Source organism: Maniola jurtina, chromosome 1, assembly GCF_905333055.1.
Source record: "Maniola jurtina chromosome 1, ilManJurt1.1, whole genome shotgun sequence".
NCBI classification, from domain to species: domain Eukaryota; kingdom Metazoa; phylum Arthropoda; class Insecta; order Lepidoptera; family Nymphalidae; genus Maniola; species Maniola jurtina.
The window spans coordinates 16,390,645-16,411,645 of NC_060029.1; the positions used below are offsets into that span (position 1 = coordinate 16,390,645).

General features: G+C 37.8%; 1 protein-coding gene across 1 annotated transcript; it reads left to right on the top strand.

Moving 5' to 3' along the window:
• The first annotated feature begins 2,042 nt into the window (after positions 1 to 2,042).
• Positions 2,043 to 20,797, top strand: LOC123864749 (lysosome-associated membrane glycoprotein 1-like). The gene is made up of 6 exons (XM_045905376.1): positions 2,043 to 2,239; positions 3,011 to 3,433; positions 17,620 to 17,844; positions 18,423 to 18,608; positions 19,744 to 19,889; positions 20,576 to 20,797. Exons 1-5 carry the CDS (start codon positions 2,182 to 2,184, stop codon positions 19,884 to 19,886), a joined length of 1,035 nt encoding a protein of 344 aa, XP_045761332.1. The 5' UTR covers positions 2,043 to 2,181; the 3' UTR covers positions 19,887 to 19,889; positions 20,576 to 20,797.
• Positions 20,798 to 21,001: the final 204 nt, after the last annotated feature.

The following is a 21,001-nucleotide window of genomic DNA, read 5'->3' on the forward strand; positions in this document are numbered from 1 at the left end:
CTGTCTGTTATCTTTAACCCATCTGCTTAACAGATTTTGACGAAAGATACAGAAATAGCTTGTATCCCGGAACCGAACATAGGCTATTTTTTATCCCGGAAAATCAAAATGGGGCAATGCACCATTTTTATTCCGCAACATCGCCATCGTTGTTAGAATTAAAGCTTTAGTACCTACGTTATTGAAGAAATTAATTATAAAGTTTAACAAACTTTATTAAACGTTGTCGCATAATAAATGTTTAACTTTTCCATAATAATTATTAATATAAGCTAAGTATTGTAATTAGTTACCTAAGATCGTCTTAGATTTAATTTAACTTAACTACCTATGTTATTGTATGTAGTGGAATCAGTGCAATTTTTTTATAGTTACTTACCTAGTCAGTTACTTATTTATCTACCTAAGTAGTCCCTATGCGATTTGTGTTTTTGTATTTTATTGTAGCAAGGTGTAATTTTTTTTCTTCTATTCTTATTTTAGTTTTCTTCGTGAAATTTTATTACTTATTTATAAACAATATATCTATGTAATGTACCCATTTACTATGAGTTTTTTATAATACTTCTTGAATTTGAAATTAAATAAATGAAAAGAAATTACAATTGCTAATGCGTTTGAGTTATTTATTTTGATTTGGATAAAACTATTTAAAAATCCCGCCAATACAAAGCCAGTAAGTAATCCCCAAATTATAAAAGAGGATGTGGTAAGTCAATCGTGTTGTCTTTCTCATTTCATGTATTTATGAAAGAGAGGATAGTGATTATTATAACCGCAAAATGGGTCGGTTGACCAATAGCCGATTAGCATCTGATTAGTATTGGTTATAATGTTGCTCAGATTAATTTTTCTACCAAACTAGCAGAAAATAGAATAATTACAAGTTTATGAGCATAAATAAATATATAAGTACAGACTACAAAGAGACGATGTCGTTGGTATTATATAATTGCTTGAAATAAAATAAAATAGAGCGAGAGGTTGGACAAAAGGGGTGTCCAACCTTTCGCTCTCGCTCAGCAGTCGAAGTGAGATAACTATATTATGTTGGTATACTTGCATCAAATAGGTAGGGATTAGGAGTGCTCTATCCATTGGTAAGTATTTATTGATTCATGGTATATTGCAATTAATATTAGAAGGTGTCATGTGAATAAATGATGTGAAAAATATTGAACGGCATCAAACAATCATAATATATTTTGCTAAGTGTAATGCTTGATAAGTCATTTTAATAGAACTGAAACAATTTGTTCATCGTGCTTATAGCCTTTATAGAGAGTAAAACTTTACTCAGTAATAATTAAAAACATTGTTGAATTATATTTTAATAAATAGTAAATGACAGCCTATATTTTGTCAGTTACCAAACGATTTAGCAAACGCGTGAGGCACGCCACTCTGGCTCCACCTTGTAAAGAAAGTTCTTTATTTCATTTCATTTCATATAGTGCAAGATTGTAAGTAAAAAAGATGTTACATAAATTTTAAGTATGTACGTATCACAATCTGCCGTGACATGGCGTGCAAAATTTACTATCTTTATATACATTTTCAATAAGTACATAAAATTTTACTTGTACTACTTTACTTTACAAATCGTTACTTGTTGCAGATGATGAATACACATCCGTAAAAGCTCTGCGATTAATGTGAATATTCTGCATTTGCGAATACGGATGTGAATATCCGTGACAGCCCTGGTACATGCATTTATTATGTGGCAGTCATGGAGCTACGGAACATATTAGCTATTTGTGTAGGGCACATCGAATATGACGTGTGTAAATATCGGGTAACTTTAGAAACACGATAATGATTGTCTGTGGATATAATATTATATTATAACTAGAAATTTTGAGTTTTCTTTACCAGCAGACGAGCAAAGCTTATTGTGGAAAACCATACTAGTTAACCCGATTCAAAAATTTTTAGAATCCAGTTAGTATGTTCAATGACAAAGTTTTACGCTTTTCTAAAGTTACCCGATCCGGTTTCAATATAGTAGAATTTTTGGGATCTGTTCTGGTAGCACCGTTCAGCAGCTGTCTCATCATAAAAAAATTCATTGACATTTCTCGTCAAATCTTACAAAATCATTTTATTTGCAACGTACTAGTGAGATTGTTCGCGAAACCACGTTAAATTACAATCTAATCGCATTTTCTTTATCTCAAAATGGCACGGTTAAGGTTTTATTTATTCGCGGCAGTGTTTTGCAGTTTAACGATACTAGGTAAGTACGAACTTCGAAAGATAAAGTTGAAATAGTTAAAACATCGTCAATCTCCTTTGTTAGGTACTTATCAGCTTAGCTACCGTTTTATCAACTTTGTATTTGCATAACAAAGATCGTCAACACGTGAACAGAAAATGGTAGCTATCAAATCTTTGTAGCTACGTTCTCAATGTTATATCAAACCCCATGTCGGTACCTACCCTCTTTGCCAGGGAAAGAGAATATGTAGGTACCAAGAGATTGATGAAATACAATTTTCGGTATCGTTTGGCAATTGAAAAAGATTTTGTTTTAACTAAGAAGTCAAAAAGAGCAATTAATCATTCTATAACTCGCTTACCTGCCAAACTTGCAATTAATTCTAGATTTATTTAATACTAGACGATGTTCGCGACTTGGTCCTCGTGGTTTTTTTGATAATCCCGTGAAAATCCCTTGATAAATCCACACAAAAAAATTACGTCAATCCGTTGCTCTGTTGCAAGGTGATTGAGGGAGAAACCACCAAACAAACACTCGTATTTTTATAATATGGGTAGTGATGTTGCTCACAACCTGGTCAATGTGGATATAGGTTTTCTGAAAATCCTGTGGGGACTCTTTAATTTAAAACTGCCAAACCTCTTGACTTTAGGTGCCAGTCTTGAGAATAGTGTTTGTAATATTAAGTTAGTAGAAAAGATACAGATACTCTGAATTATATTTAGAAAAAGATAACACCTTTTTCTCGTTAATAAATAACTTCTGTTGCAATATTTTTGTCACCAGGTCAAGGCAACGTGACAGATGTGTTGCCAGTAACAATCACAGTTCCCACACCAAGCCCTACAGAACCTAGCACAACCACAGAGAAACCAGACACCACTACGGTCATAACTACACCAGAATCTGTCACCAAGCATAAGACAACCACTACGGAGAAGCCAACTACCACTTCCACAACTTCAACCACAACCACAACTACAACGACTACACCTGCTCCCCCAACCCCTACTCCAGCACCTACCCCAGCCCCTACCCCTGCCCCTACTCCTGCCCCTACCCCAGCACCTACCCCTACCCCAGCCCCAGGTCCAATACCAGCCCCTAAACAAGGCAAATGGATGTACAAGGACAACAAGAATGTGACCTGCATTGTCGTCGAGTTTGCAGCACAGTTGAACGTCACATACACCAAGGCTGCAAATTCCTGTAAGTACTTTCAAATAATCTAATCATTGTCATCATGGTTGGCTCACTACTGAGCATGATTCCCAGAATGAGAATGATTTAGCTATAGCCTACCACACTGGCACTTGGCTAGTGTGGTAGGCTTGTCGTAGCTTGGCAGATTGGCAAACTTCACACTCCTTTGAAAACATTATGGGGAACTTTCAGGCACACGGGTTTCCTCACTATGTTTTTCTTCACCGTCAAAGAAAGTGATATTTATTTGTTTAATGCACATAACTTCAAAAATTCAAAAGGTGCATGCCAGGATGAAAGCCTTGACCACCCGAAAAGGAGGCTGTAACCACTAGGCTATCACAACCTAAACATGTAATATTTATTGTTAATAATGTTTATTGTGTTTAATTTGTGTTGGTTCAGCAAATAAAACTATTTCTATTCTATTTTAACTTTTCATAAAATACACACTGAATTCAGAATCTTCTTCTTTCTGGAAATTGTTTAAACTTATCTATTAAAAGATTCCAACGAATTGAGAACTCCTCCTTTTTTGGAAGTCAGTTAAAAAGAGCAAAAATGCAAAAATGGAGTTGCTATATTTTTTGTTTATATTATTATGTGCAATTGCTGTCAGTTAAGTTAGGTAATGACTGAACAAAAGAACTATCTCTTTTCAAGATTAAGTAATCAACATCATAGACTGATGTTTATTCTGTACTAGATGATGTCTGTGACTTCATCTGTTTGGATTTAGGTTTTTAAATATCCCATGGAAACTCTTTGATTTCCTGGGATAAAACATAGCCTATGTGTTAATCCAGGGTATAATCTATCCCCATTCCGAATTTCAGCCAAATCCGTACAGTAGCTTTTGTGTGAAAGAGCAACAAACATACATCCATACATACTTACAAACTTTCGCGTTTATAAGATTAGTAAGATTTTGCTATTACTAATAGGTACTCTATCTAACATTTTCAATAGAATAAAATACTTTTTTTTTTTTCAATTTGTGCTTTTGGCTTTGCCATAGTCTGGCAAAAAAATTCAGTTGATATTAATGTTATTAATACAAAAATGTATCTGTCTGTTACCTGTTCATAACATAGTATTGATAAGGACTTTAATAAGCTGATAGGTGAAATCACAGTCAAGGTCTAAATTGTCCTTAAACAATAAAAAAATCTTTATATTTTTTGCCACTTTGTTGAAATGATGACGATATAATATCAATACCTATTCTGTTATCCCAGTACAAGGACAAATACTTAGTAATTATATTATATTTGCAATGAAATCATTTATTTTAATATCAGAGCTAGATAATGGTATTTACAACAATAATTATAAATTATTCTCAATTGAGTTAAGAAAAAACCAGCTCATTGTATATTTGACCGATTTGTTAAACGTCCCGCCCCGGCTTCGCACGGGTTCTTGATAATAAAATATAGCCTATGTCACTTAGGAAGAACACAGGTTTCTATGGTGAAAGAATTTTCAAAATCGGTTCAGTACTTCCAGAGATTACTTCCTACATACAAACTTTCAAACTTTACCTCTTCATAATATTAGTATAGATGAATAAAGGTACCTTCACATTATTAGGAACTAGATGATGCCCGCGACTTCGCCCGTGTGGATTTGGGTTTTTAATAATCCTGTGGGAACTCTTTGATTTTCCACGATCAAAAGTAGCCTATGTCAATATCTGAGATGCAAGTTATTTTTACCGTCAAAATCGGTTAAGCGGATGAGATAAGACACACAGATAGATACACTTTTGAATTTATAATATTAGTAACTTTGGATTACCAAAACTTTAGTATGGATTATTATCAAAAAAATTCATAATTTAGGTCAGTTAATGTTGTTTATTTCATGTAAAACAACTTATACAACTTAAATTTGTCTATTGAAATAATTATTGTTAATCTCTTACAATCTGGAGAAGCCCTAATAAAATAGGATTATCAGGGGATTATAAGGCTTCCATGTATGTACATACATATGAAAAGGTTGAAATTACTGACTGACATATACCAAACCATTGGGTCTACAAATTTGAGATTTTGGCCTACATAACTTTTCTATGAAATAGATTAAGGCCTCATTTACACGAGAGCTTTTTTAAAGGACGAAAAATACTCTCGTGTAAATGAAGCCTTAGCTTAGTTAGTGCCCTTTGATTACAGTTGATAAATATAGTAAGTAGCTCCGAGACTTGTATGAAACTCCTTAATTTTTATTCTTTTCCTTGTTGTTTCGGTCATATTCATGTTTTGGCTGTCAGCCATTTTATATTGATTTTCTTGCTATTATGCTCTGGCCCAAGCGAAATACTAACATATTATAAGCAATGTGGCGAATTACTGTGAGACTATAGGAAGGTATGTAGATTTACGTTGTAGTCCAAAACCGAAAAGTCGATCGTGGTCGTTCTAGAAAATCCTCATAAATCCTGAGAGTAAACCTTTACTCCCATCTATGCACAAGAAATCATCCATCAGGTCAATTTTTTTCGTATAAAATGTAGCCTATGTCACCCGGACCATAATAAGGAGCTGATTGACACCTCATTCCTCAAAATCGGCCCAGTAGCATAGACGCTACGGTGGAACACACAGAATCTGATACAAACATACATACATAGTCTGCTAAAATCATAACCATTCCTTTTAGCCTTGCCATAGTCAGGTTATAATTAAATAAAATACAAAGTTAACACTAGGCTAGGCTCCAGAGATAAGTTTCGCTGAACGTTGCACGCTTTGCACAATGGATGAATGGCGTTTGTTCACACAAGCCAGCCTCTGTGCGCTTTTTATCTGATAACACGTTGTATTCAAACCGTCCAGTCCGTAGCCCGCAGCTAGGGCTAACGATACACCAGAAATAACTGCGCAAGTGCGTGTCAGAACACGCAGAAGGGTTCCGTCCGTAGTCATGCCAGTTGCTAAAATCTTGACGGCCATTATTTCCAAAAGCAGTCCAAGAAACATCATAAAGGTTCTATATATTTTATTTTATTTTATTTCATTTATGACGTTCAAAAAGTGTACATTTGTACCTACTTTGAATAAAACATTTGAATTTGAATTATATCTACCAGATGATGCCCGCGACTTCGTCCGCGTGGATTTAGGTTTTTAAAAAAGTCGTGGGAACTGCTTTTCCGGGATGAAGGCAACTTGCCTTTGACAATTTCCGGGACTCATGCTACCTCTGTACCTTTAATATAAATTGGTTAAACGCATAGACCTTTAAGAATCCCGCGGGAACACTTTGATTTTCCGGGATAAAAAGTAGTATAATATAGTAGGAATAATAACTTGCAATTGCTGTGCTTGATTTCAGCTTTACAGCTCTTATAAATTGCTTTTAAAATGGCTGCGAGTGCGACACGTAGACAGACAAGGTAAAGGTTCCATCACCATGTTTTACTAGGGAACCCTAGAAACAACCGTGTAGCAAGTATTTTCTTTTCTTCTTGTAGTTCAGTCTTCTATCGGAGGTTAGCTATCGAAAGGGCCACCCTTAAAACAACATTGTAATAAGAATTTTCTTTTCTTAATGTATGTCAAGATCGATAGTGATTTCATTAATCGAATGATCGATGGTCCAATATCGATTCATGACTCGATATCGGAAATCGCAACAAAAACCCATGCAATCATAAATATCGTAACGATGAATCAATAGTAAGTATACGGCTCTTTGCGATCATCGATTCGATTTTCGTCATGCGAATACTGATTTCGCTATTTCTTAATCCACACTTTTCTAGGCTTTCTTCTTTTCAAGGTTACCGCCATTTCTGTTCAAAGTTACCGCCATAGGTAAGGAAAATGAGTTCGTTTTCCATTTGGGCACGCATTGAATTATTTGAGCACGTCTTATCGTTCCATTTCAAAAAGTAAATGATCGATTGTAACGACCAATTGTTTCGGGTGTGAACGGCATATTTGAAGCGATGGATCATCACGATTTTCTTGATTAACCGAAGCGACAAATCGCACCATATATGGGGCCCTTAAAGGAATGTTAAATCAGGCACTTTTCCCGTAGATATAGGTATAACAGGCGTTGGTTCTTTAAGCCAATACTTTTCTTTGGAGGTGATCTTCTTGTGCGAGCTTTTGTACCTTGGATTCATCATCACCAAGCTAGTGCTACCGTGTTCAGTAGTGAGCCGGCAATAACGATGATTAGGTATCTGTCTTTATCATGTGAGAGCTCATAAGATAACATGGGGCTCTTTTACCCACGCCGATCGGTACCAACCCGCAATGTAGTTTAGGCGCTACGGTGGAATAGTGAATACACATAAATACAAACCTACATACATACATAGAGTACTAAAATCATTACCCTTCCTTTTGTCTTTGCCGTGGTCGAGTAAAAACAGAAACCGCTTATTACATAACCATACCAAATAGTCTAGTAAATTGACCCTGTCCTGAAGTAGGTGCCTATATCTGCAGATTTGAATCTCGACGAAAACAAATTATCTTATTGCAGTGAGTGTGATTTTGTTCCAATGACCGTGGGATCTCACGCAACTGGTATTATACCAGTTTTTATTTACATACGAGTGTAAAATACTATGATTTGTAATTAACATTGCAATATGTAAAGGTAATCGGGCATTTTGGACCCGCTTTTCGAAAAGTTGCGGACATGAGCCAAAATAGTTTTAAATCAAAGATAATCTTGTAACCTTTCTGTAAATGATGCCTTGATTTTTAAAACCTGCACTGTACAGCGTGCAAAACTCGGATCAATACCCCTCCTAGGACGCGGCATTGACTTCGAGTGGCATATTTACGGAACGATCGTTGACCTCTAGCGTCAGTCAAATGTTTTATTTGCAATATATTGTGAACTTTTAAAAAATACAGGATTTTTTATTTTATTTTCGTAAATTTTTTTGTGGTATATTATTAGTAATCATCAGTACTATCACCTGTCTTCGTTTTTGCTAGCGTTCTGGTTACACTCTGTGTATAGGGGTGACTGTAGGGGGTGCGAAAGGAAACCACATTTCCTTATCCTAATTTTAATGCGAATTGAAACAGCGCCATCTAGTGACAAGAAGATGGCGCTGTTTCAATTCCATACAAAACGCAGTTAACTTTTACGCGATCGAATAGGTTAAAAATCTCCCACTAGGCACACTGGTGTCAGTTTTCGCGGCGACTAACCGTGGGAACGCTAAGCAGGCACGCCTAGCATTGTGCTAAGTGTTTAGCTGTTGTGTTATGATTTTATGTATCATGCAGTTCTCTCATTAAGTATCTCACTTCATTTTAGGTATCTATACATTTTCTAGACCCACTAAAGGTGCCTACAGATTTGCTCGATTTTTGACAATTGATTCGTGTGTGATCAAACAAAATCGAGTTAATGTGTAACCGACATTCGGTCGACATCGAATTTTTGTCGATCGCCACTGTGAATTATTTCTGTCGATCCATAAATCAACAAGTGATGGGATTTATATGAATGTTGTTAATGAAATTACGTTTGTTGTATGTGGAGCGAATGACGGAGAATCTTTTAACGTGTGACAGTGACGATCGATAAAATCGACCGTAAAGAAGCTGATATATTATTGATTGTCAAAACACCAAATCGAGCGACAGTGAAAAATCGAGCAAATCTGTAGTCACCTTAAGAAAGGATTTTCAGAATTTCTTCCCAAGCGAAGTCAGCTAGTGCATGTCATCATAATGTTGGCTTACCATAATCATCGATGTATATGGATGGGCCCTTCGAAGATAAAAAACGCGCTCAAAAAGTCAAGAGAAATTGCAAAAGTCTCTTGACTTTGTCAAGCGTATTTTTGCGGACGGAATTGTATGGGAAAGGCTAATCCATATACCTACATCGATGACCATAATGCTTGTCACATATTAATTCTCATTAGCATTACAATATATCTCATTTCACGTACCTAATACCTACCAATTCGTGGAATGAAAATAGTGATAAAATAAAATGTAACGCCCACCGGGAAGTACCTACGAGTGATTCACGTTGTAGTGTTAGTTCTTTGAAACTGGTCGCTGGGTTCGCGATCAGGTTTAACGAGATCGTCACACTCTCCGCCTGACCGACCAGCGCTAAAGCCTGAATCATACAGAGAGCGGGACGGCGTTCGAGTCTAGGTTAATAGGCCAATATAAAACTGCGATGCGACACATCCTCAGAACCTGCCTAACGCTTCTCAAACGAATTGATTTGCATCGAGCATTCATTCGATGTTACTTGATTACTTAATAATTAAACAGAAGTACACTTCTATCTTTGACACTGGACAAACCGTCCAAAAATACGTCCGGTTACCGGTACCTACTGTTCATGATCCGTGAGTAACGAGTCACGAGTGAGTGAGGTTGCTTGGTTTAACGGAACCATGACAATAAGATGTCCGCGTCGATGTTTATTGCGTTACGAATTCGCATTGCATCGCAACGCAGCATCGTGTCTCTACACATGTCGTTGCTATAGTGAAAACAAGCCGAAGATTCCTCACTGCGATCACCCGCGGTCGCGTCGCACTTTGAAGTATACTACCAAATCACTCACTGCGCAGGTTCAAGGCAGACGCCAGCGCGATGTTTTTTTTAATCCCCGACCCAAAAAGAGGGGCATTATAAGTTTGACGTGTGTATCTGTGTATCTGTCTGTGGCATCGTAGCGCCTAAACGAATGAACCGATTTTAATTTAGTTTATTTTGTTTGAGAGGTGGCTTGATCGAGAGTGTTCTTAGCTATAATCCAAGAAAATCGGTTCAGCCGTTTGAAAGTTATCAGCTCTTTTCTAGTTACTGTAACCTTCACTTGTCGGGGGTGTTATAAATTTTTAATTTACACTTGTTAATATTCAGATACAAGTTAGTCCTTGACTGCCATTTCACCTGGTGGTAAGTGATGATGCATTCTAAGATGGAACCTGGCTAACCTGGAAGGGGTATGACAGTTTTTTTTATTAAATTCATACTCCTTTGGTTTCTACACGGCATCGTACCGGAACGCTCAATCGCTTGATGGCACGGGTTTACCCGTAGGGTGGTAACTAGCCACGGCCGAAGCCTATCACCAGACAGACGTACTGCAGTTTTCGCATCACAGTTCCGCCTCGCGTTCTGTTTGTCCCGACTTTAACAGTGAGCCAATGCAAATGTCTGTGTACAATGCACCCAGCATACAAGTAGAGTTGAAGGTCGGGGACTTTACCGCTGCTGTATCGCCGACCTCACATTGGCTATTCTAGTATCTAGATTCTAGGCGATAATCACTAGCGTCATATTTGTCTACTAGTTGATCCGCCCCTGCTTCGGAAATTTCCAAAAATCCTAAAACCTTCATCTTAACTGAAAGACTAAATAGGTACAAATTTTCATGGGTGTAACTTGAAAATGAAGGGGTTTCACACAAACTTTATCCACTATTTAACTCCCTTAGGTATAGGATTTCCAAAATCCTGAAAACCGAAAAGCCAAATCCAATTTTCATGGATATAACTTTAAAATATAAAATGACGGATTTTTATTCAAACTTTCATCTACCATTTAACCCCCTTAAGGGGTCCAAATATACTTTCTTAGTGAGTGCGTGTGTACTTCAGCTTCATAAAAGGAACCTACTGTCGAAATTTCAAGTTTCGAACCCCAGTAGTTTGCTGGGGTAGTTAAGTCAGTCATTCAGTCAGTTAGCCACATATCCACGACCTTGTAGCCAAGGCTTGCCTTAAAACAACCGACCTTGGCTAATGGATGTGAATTATTGAAACCATATAAGTTTCATTTTCTTATTTTCTTTAAAACTCCCTAACATGTTGGCTTCCTCCCAAGTTCGCGTTATTCATGACTTTAAAGTCTCTTCGTGTAAAACTTATATCAAACTACAAATATAGGTCAGAAGTAGGATCAGTTTTTGTTGGGACCCCCAATTACATTTTTTGGGGTTCCCATGCCACACAGTCGATGTGCAAGCTTCATAGGTACATAGAAATGTTAGGCGTTGTCTCCCTTTATCGACATGGTATTTCCCATTGCTAAGGATCGTAATCCTTGCCATGCGTTACCATTCTAACATCCAACCAACTCAAGGGTCTTCTCAAGGGTCGATCTGGCCTCAAGTTTTGCTCGTTTTCCACGGGTTACTGCGGGTAATGGTGTAATTTGATTGAAGTTTCAAACTTATAGCATGTAGGTACATGTAGGTATGTGTATGCAGATGCACCCCATATTTTGTTTCAATAATCTCCTGTCACCTTCCTAGTCCGTTAGAGACAGATCATTTTAAAACAGATAAAGGAAACAGGAACGACGACGCGCAAATTGGACAATTTGTCCTGTAGTTATGTTTTCGACCGGCGAATTTATAACCTAGTGGGTTAACCTTCATGTTTTTGAAGTAAAACTTATTAGGCGCGACTTGAGAGAAAATCATCTGGTCGATTCCCAAAAAGCTGGATAACCCTTCACTTTCCATGGCACCCCAATAACCTCTCGGTTATAAGAGGCGAATCACAGGGGAGCTCCTTGGTGATTGCTCTTGGCGTGGTTCTCGGGGCGCTGTATTGGTTACTCTGGTAACTTCTTCTTCTTCTACGGATCTCTCCATTTCTGACTTGATTATTTAGAGAAACTCCAAGCATAGCTAGCTCTCTTTATCGTTCACTGAATGATTGACTCTGAGACTGATATCTATCGAGCGCACTTTGAGTATGCTCAGCCTTAAGACCCTGTTAAAACGAGATAGCGTTATACCGCTGGCATCTGTCTCTTTTTAACTGAAACTTAAGTCTGAGCAAAGTCAAAGTGCGCTCTAAGATTTCAATCTCAGCTTTCATATTAGGGGACCTAAGACTTGTACTCTGTTCACGCTGTTTGTATGATAGTAGCACAAATGTGCTGGTCGCTGGACTAAAATTTTACTGGGTACTAGCTGACGCCCGCGACTTCGTCCTCGTGGATTTAGGTTTTTCGAAATCCCGTTGGAACTCTTTGAATTTCCGGGGTAAAAAGTAGCCTATGTGCTAATCCAGGATATTATCTATCTCCATTCCGAATTTCACACAAATCCGTCCTGTGGTTTTACGTGAAGGAGTAACAAACATACACACACACATACACACAAACTTTCGCCTTTATAATATTAGTGTGAAGTGTGATAATGTGAGGCCTCACTAAGGTGAGGACTGAGGCGTATAAACTTGTGCCTAGTCTTGGAGACGCCAGATCTAGGCCATAGTTTTGAAGAGAGTGCACCTAACAACGCCACTTGATGTCAACTCTCAGCTCTGGTTTCAGTAAATATTTACGCGGAACAAAGCATTAGTTTTGTAACATTGACTGTTTTTAAGATTCCGTACCTCAAAAGGAAAACCGGAACTCTTACAGGATTCTTACACTTCGTTGTCTGTCAAAAAACCTATAGGGTACTTCCCGTTAGCCTATCATCATGAAATTTGGCAGGTGCATAGGTCTTATAGCACAAAAAAATGGAAAAATCCGAAAACCGTGAATTTGTGGTTACATCACAAATGAAAAATCGAAATGTGTTCATTAACAAATAAATAATTAGCATTTCAATTGTCAAAGTAAGATAACTATCCCAAGTGAGGTAACATAATGAAAGAGCTTTACCTGTAGGTACATTCTAAAACAGATTTTTATTTATTTTTATGCTTAGTTTTTGGTTTATCGTGCAAAATGTCGGAAAAAATTACCCGAGTACGGAACCCTCGGTACGCGAGTCTGACTCGCACTTGGCCACAAATTATAGTAGATTGTCAAATAATGCAATGAAAGATTTCCTTTCACTTTACAAAACAGTTTTTTGCTTAAGTTAAAAACCTAGATACCACGAATCACTTAGGAGTAGGATTGACCAAAAATTCAGTATTCATAGATAGAACGAATGAACTTATGCCAGACCTAAACTTAAACAAGGAAATTCTAGGTTTGTCTGCAACGTTGTGTGGATTTAGATTTTACAAAAATCCCGTGGGAATTCTTTGTCAAACCACCAAAAAATTACTTATAACATGGTGTTTCATTCAACTTAAGCGGCGATGTATAATGTATATACACTTTCTGATGCCCGCGACTTCGTTCCCATTGGTGTAGGTTTTCAAAATCCCGTGGGAACTAAGTGATTTTCCGGGATAAAAAGTAGCCTATGTGCTAATCCAGGGTATAATCTTATCTCCATTCCCAGCCAAATCCGTCGTGTAGTTTTTGCTTGAAAGAGTTACAAACATCCATACATACGTACAAACTTTCGCGTTTATAATATTAGTAGCATAATAATAGTAGGTATGGATTTACAAAATTAAACTACTGTATAAAGAAACTTGGAAATAAATTTTTATCATATTTATTATTTTCAAGGGCAGGACTCGCAGTTAGTGTCAATAAAATGGTGGTAGAACGTGATCAAAGCGAGCTATGCATTTATGAGTCACCGAACACGCCTCATATAGATTGTGGACAGTTATTTTGCATCGGTGTCGATGCAGTTACCTAGCACGAACTACTAGATGCAACGAGTTCGTTTTTAGGGTTCCGTTAACGTCGAGACTTGACCTACACTGGTGGCGTCAAATGGCACCTACATTTGACGCTAGGTAGGCTATGAAACCACAAGGTATTTCTTCAAGGTCTTTATTCCACCTACTCCTACCCTAATATTTGACAGATAACAAGCTGTCAAATTAGGATAGAATTTAGGATCAAACAGATAAGTAGAACCAATTTAATAGGTCACATTTAAATCTGTCAGTTAATTATAAGTAATGTTGTGTGATCTTTCGCACACGTTATTGTTTATGTGTAACTGACATAATATATCAATTGTGTAAATTGACGCTACTTTAAACTAGCGGCACGCTATGATGGCCGGTTTGACGTTTGTCCGCTCATGAAGTTCCGTATTAATTGATAACGACTTTGAAGGAAATAATTGTATTACTTTATTGACGATAGTGATGTGCAGAGATTCATAAATTTTATCGAATGTAGTTTTAGGTTTAGGACTCAAAATTTATTTATTAAATTGATTTCTTAAATGTATACAAGTGTAGAAAAATCAGTTTGCACCATTTAAGGGGTGAATGTACTTGTGAATATGAACAATTTTCACTATGTGGACAAACCTCTGAAATCGCAAAAAAATATCAATAAATTTTTAAAAATGGAATCTAATACGATCGTCACATAGGATCGCTGGCTAGCACAACTACTACCTCCGGCAAACTCGCGTCAATGCTCAATGCAAAACAAAGCAGTTTCGAATTGACGTTGCTTCGAAAAGTATAAACTGTCAGTGCAATGCGATTGTGATATAGTTTTGACCTGGCTTTGGATTTCAAATATTGATACTGCATTACTGTTGACCCTTGCTCGTTAATTTGGACTCTGTTCAAGCCCTTTGTTGTGGATTTCGTCGATATGACCGAACGTACGCAGAGAACTGTTCTAAATAGTCAGACACGTGAGTTCGTAATACGCCTTCGTAACTATTTCGATCGTGAAGCTCAAAATGGAGGGCCAATTTTACCTATAACGTCAGTGGTTGAACGCGTAGCTGATGCGCTTAATATTGGACAACGAACTGTTAGACGGATAACTAAAAAAAAATATGGCGAGACTGGCACAGAAGAAAATAAACTTCACACACCAAAAAAGAGAAAACGAGCAAAACCAGTCGTAGGCATCGATAGCTTTGATGCCGATGCTATCCGAAGACATGTTTACGGCTACTATTTACAGAAGGAGTATCCAACAAGAAAAAAGTTGGTGCATTCACTGAAGGAAGCTGGATTATTCTTCGGTGGGGAAAGTTCTTTAACGAAGATTTTGAAGACCATTGGATTTCGATACAAAAAATGTAACAAACGCAAAATATTGATGGAAAGATTTGATATAGCGATGGCAAGGTATACTTTTTTACGGCAAGTGAAAGAAATCAAAAATTGGCAAAATGTTGTGTTCTTGGATGAAACATGGCTTAATGCTAACCATACTGTAGGCCGTTCTTGGAACGATGACACAGCAGCATCTACTTCCAAAGTTCCTGTAGGAAAAGGATCGCGACTTATAATTTGTCACGCCGGAACCATCAACGGGTTTGTCGAAGGTTCTCTCATGGCTTTTGCGTCAAAAACCACTGGAGACTATCATGAAGACATGAATGGAGAAAAGTTTACTGAATGGTTTACCTCAATGTTGTGTAGCCTCCCTGAACCATCTATTATAATTATGGACAACGCCCCATACCACTCGATGCAAATTGACAAGCCACCTGCCCAATCCCAAAAGAAAGCTGATATCGTCGCATGGCTTCGTAAAAATGGCGTAGATGCAAACATGAATATGTTAAAAGCGGAATTAGTACGTCTTTTAAAAGAAAACAAACCAACCAAGATCCGATACGTCATTGACGAAATAGCATTAGAACATGGGCACAGAGTTATACGGTTACCGCCTTACCATTGTGAGTATAATGCGATTGAGTTGGTGTGGGCTCAAATTAAGGGATATGCTGCAAGACACAATACAGAACCCCCATTTACCACAAAAAAAATGCTAAAATTATTAGAAGAAGCTTGTGAACATGTGACTAAAGGAGACTGGGAAAGGGTTGTGAATAGAACTGTTAAATTAATAAGGGAAGATTATGAAAGAGATGTGAAAATAGATAATATTATAGAAAACGAACATATAATTATTAATGTATGTGATGATAGCAGTGACGACAGTGAAAATAGTAGTATGGACGAATCTGATTAATTATGGCCTTTTGTGGCACCTTTTTTGGTATCTTTTGTATTCATATGTTTCTTGTGCATATAAAGTATGTATATTCATTTTCGTTCAAATATTCAGTTCGTTCAAATAAATTAAATAAACATATACATTTTTGTTTTATTAAACCTATTTAATCAGGTACAAAAACAAAACTTAATTGTTTTTTGTTCGAGAATAAATTGACATTCCACATCACTATTGTAATGTGTCAAACCGGCCATCATAGCGTGCCGCTAGTGTAGTTCACTCTGATCATTTATGCGTCCTAAGCGCTCTATTCTGACGGGCAAAAAAATTTCAAAAGAAAAATAAAGCCGACTTCAAAACCACAAGCACTAAAAAGTAAAAAATATTTTTTCTCTTGAATTTTTTTTATTTCACAATTTTTTGTGATCCCACTGTACTATAATATGCTATGCCCAGTTAAAACCCTACTGTTTACTAAGCTATTACAGTGATCGCGAGCAATTTACTCTTATCCGTTGAGGAGTTCTGTTCTCACTTCTCGATCTCCGAAAATATTCATCAGATCTTCATCAAAATATGGGACCACCTTTGGAAAAAAATATTCCCCAAATCGGTCCAGGCGTCTTTGAGTAATCCGGCAACGTACATAAAAAAAAGATTTCGATGAATTGAGAACCTCCTCCTTTTTTTAAAGTCGGTTAAAAATGTACTTACCCCGAGGACTGTCCCTCGTTTGGGCAGGCCTTAAGTGTTACAAAGTTATGACTTATGTTGCATGCAGCTCGCCAGTTATGCAATGTTCCATCAAAGTAATTGCGATCTCACGTTCCTAGCCGCCATTGTAGTAGGTCTTGGATGAATTAATAGTAGGTATTTAGGTAAGCAATATCGTTACGTCGATGTCTTCCAAACTATTACTTATACAACTAGCCGATGCCCGCGACTCCATTCGTATTTTAAAAAAATCCACGCGATGGAGTTTTTTAAAAATCCCATAGGAAATCTTTAATTTTCCGGGATAAAAAGTAGCCTATGTGTTATTCCAGGGTATAATCTATCTCCATTCTCAGCCAAATCCGTCCAATAGTTTTTGCGTGAAAGAGTAACAAATATACACACCTACACACAAACTTTCGCCTTTACAATAGTAAGTGTGATGTATCACAGTTTTTTTAGGGGACATTATTTTTAGACTACTTTTTGTCGATAAAAATCTTTCATACTTATCATAAAATAATTGTCCAAGTGTGAGTCAGTATTAGAACACGCATAAAGTAAGGTTTTAATGCTCAAGTGGTGGAAGCTCAAGAATAACGAACCCTTAGTAACATGTGATTTATGGCGTAAGTTCCAAAAATAAACATTTCTCCTTTCTTTCTTTCTTTCTCTCTAAAATCATTTTTCTATTGTCCACAGCTCTCCAGTACTTCGTAGTGAACGTGCCACCAAATGCCACAGTCGTTGACGGCAACTGCAACGGCACGGAGCAATGGCTGACCCTGAGCTGGGCGGCGAAGAACGAAACCGTTAATGTCACCTACAACAACATGGTTCTGTTCTTCCACCAGAACGCGACCACCAAGATGTACTCGCTCAAATACTTGAACATCTCTCTGTCACCGGAAATGTTCCCCAACAGCTGTGAGTGCTTCAGTACATATTTAGATTTTTTTTTTGGATCCTTGGCCTTAAAATAAAGAACACACTCTTTATTTTAAGGCTCAATAAGGTTAAGCGTATGTTCATTGCTTAAATAGACTAAATGCCAAACCTTCGTTATTTTATAAAAGCTGAAATTTTCTCTGCGTAGTGTCCCTAGCACAGGGAAGAACGATCAGCGACTATGAAGTTTGGACCAGAGTAACCTTTTGCCAGATGCCGTTGAAGTTGCCACGACACTTAGGTTGAAATCTTTAGAGCGCACTTTGACTTTGCTAAGACTTAAAACGAGACAGATTTATGCCAGCGGTATAATGCTGTCTCGTTTTAACAGTGTCTTATGTCTGAGCAAAGTCAAAGTTCGCTCTAAAGATCTCAGCCTAAGTTTCTGGCAATGCATGACGTGATTTCTGATAATATCCCAAAGAAAATATAAAAAAATTAGACTTAATACTTTAACGTAAAACTTTTTACTTTTATTACCTGTTGTCTATCAAAGCCACTATAATCCAAACTTGTCAGCCATGAGTTTAGTTTTGATTTCTTTTAATTTGTTCCAGCGAACACGAAAGGACCCGTGGAATTCTGGCATGGCGTGGAATGGACGACGCCCCTCGCTACCTCGTACCGCTGTGCGACGCCCACGCAAATCAATATGACGTCAGACATGTCCGCCGCGACCCTGACACTCTCGCAGCTTCAGGAGGAGGCCTTCAGGACGTCCCACGATGAGACCTTCAGTGCTGGTGAGTGGAACATCTTCACAGGTTCAAGGAGTTCAGTTCATCATCATAATGAATGTCAACCGATAGACGTCTACTGCGGGGAATAAGTCTCATGTAGGGATCTCCGCACGCTACTCCATCTTGCACCGCCTGAATCCAGCGGCTCACTGTGACTCGTTTGATGATATCTGTTCACCAGTAGGGGTATTCCAACACCGCGCCATCCGGTGCGAAATCGCCATTCCTGCACCTTGGGATATAAACCAAGGTATGTGCCTTGCCCATTGCCATTTCAGCTTCGCAACCTGTTGAGCTATGTCGGTTTCTCTGATTCTCCTGCGGATCTCATTTCTGATTTGGTCACGTAGAGAGCTTCCAGCCGAAGATTTGTGTGGGGCTGATTCGATGGCTGGCTTTTCCTGCATGTTTAATACATATTTGAACAACCACCGAGTTTCTTGCTGGTTCTTCTCGGTAGGAAAGGCATTCCGAACCAGTGGTAGATCCTTTTGACGATTCAAAAGTATTAATTGTAAAAGTCTGATTGAATAAAAATATTTTAAATTTTGAATTTTAGCAGTGAGAACTGCCCTGAACTGATCTGAGGACTGCATTTTGTACCGTACAGATTTGTCTGTTTTGACGGATTATATCGGTTAACCTTGATGTTCCTTGTTTATCATGGACTTTCGCAAAGTAACGCCTGCTTAAATCCAAGTTACTGGACTACATTATTAAATTCATTGCCATTGTGATGATAGCGATTCACGCAAAGTGGCCCGTAGGCCTTATCGGTTATCGTGAGCGCCTGTGCGATAAGCGCACAGCAGTACAACTGTTACTCACAACATGGAACGTTATTGATTGCTCCGTGTGTAATTTATTATTATTAGTAAACATACATAAATTATGTCGTGATTGTAAAAACATGCATAATTTAATTTAAGCATCTTCATGTAAATCCACCTAAGCGGCCGTGGCTAGGTACCACCCTAATCCCTATTGGCAAAGCCGTGCTACCAAGCGATCTAGCGTTCCGGTACGATGCCGTGTAGAAACCATAGGAGACCAAGAGACCAAGAGAGAGGACGAGGGAATACAACTTTCTGGCGCTAATAAAAAATAAATGAAGTTTCATCAGCCATGTTGTTTGCAGCTCGCGAATGCAGCGGCACGGACGTGCCAGACGCTGTGCCGATAGCTGTGGGCTGCGCTCTGGGCGGTCTGGTGGTGGTGGTGCTGGTGGCCTACCTCGTGGCGCGCCGCCGCTCCGCCGCGCAGGGCTACCTCTCCATGTAAAAGGTAAATCCTCTTCACTTCACTGTGGGCCCCGCGCGGTCTAAGAGGCGGAGGAAGGGGGGCATCTATACAGCGAACTTTGACTTTGCTCAGGGTTAACTTTCAGTTAAAACGAGACAGACGTCTCAAACGAGACGATTTTTCAAACAAGACGCTGTCTCGTTTAAACAGTGTCTTAAGTCTGAGCAAAGTTAAAGTTCGCTCTATGTATCTCAGCCTAAGGGGTCTCAAATTCTTGAGAAATCCTCGTTAGTCAAGTACCAAAACAGGTTGAATCCTGGTTAGTAAGTAAGAGGCAGTTTGGAGTTTGAGAAACTGGTGAAAAATTAAAGAGTTGAAAAATTTTCACGCTCGCTTCGCTTATATTACAAACTGGGACTGTTGATTTTTTTAAATTTCCGAATCTAATAAGAATATATTCTACAAGGGTTACAATTAATTTATAAAATAAGCTTGCTTTGCTCGCTTTATAAGTCCGTCTCTGGACAGTAGGTACTTTTTAACAGCTCTTTCAAGTTAGCCCGCTTCCGTCTTAGACTGCATCATCATTTACCACCAGGTGAGATCGCAGTCGAGGAATAATAAAAATAAAATACTACGCGTTAAAATTCCATACACAATATTCATAAGTTTACTCACCTGAATTTACTCTGTTTATTGTTACTTAATATTTACCGTTTACTTTTCAGAAACGGATGAAGGAGGGTCAACGTACGTAGACAATTAGTGTAGGAGTATAAATACATAAATAAATATTAATTTCATTTCATCGCATTTATATACAATACAATAGTCATACATTCGCATCATCTTGTATTAGTAGGTTTGCTCAAAACTTTTATGTTGGCCACACTGTATGTATTAAAAAGTTTTTAGATAGGTTCTGGATTGACAGACGATTATTTTTACATTAAAGACATCATATTTCTCGAATCTTACAAACTATAACTGATTTATTGACATTCTTACTGGTTATTATAATGTGTGGTATTACTACCGGTACAAACCGATATGGACCGGTAAAAAAACTGCATATTTCCGTATTACTGAAATATCCCACAATTATTAAAACTTCGAGGTAAATTTTTGTGTTATTAACATGCTGAAATTAATAA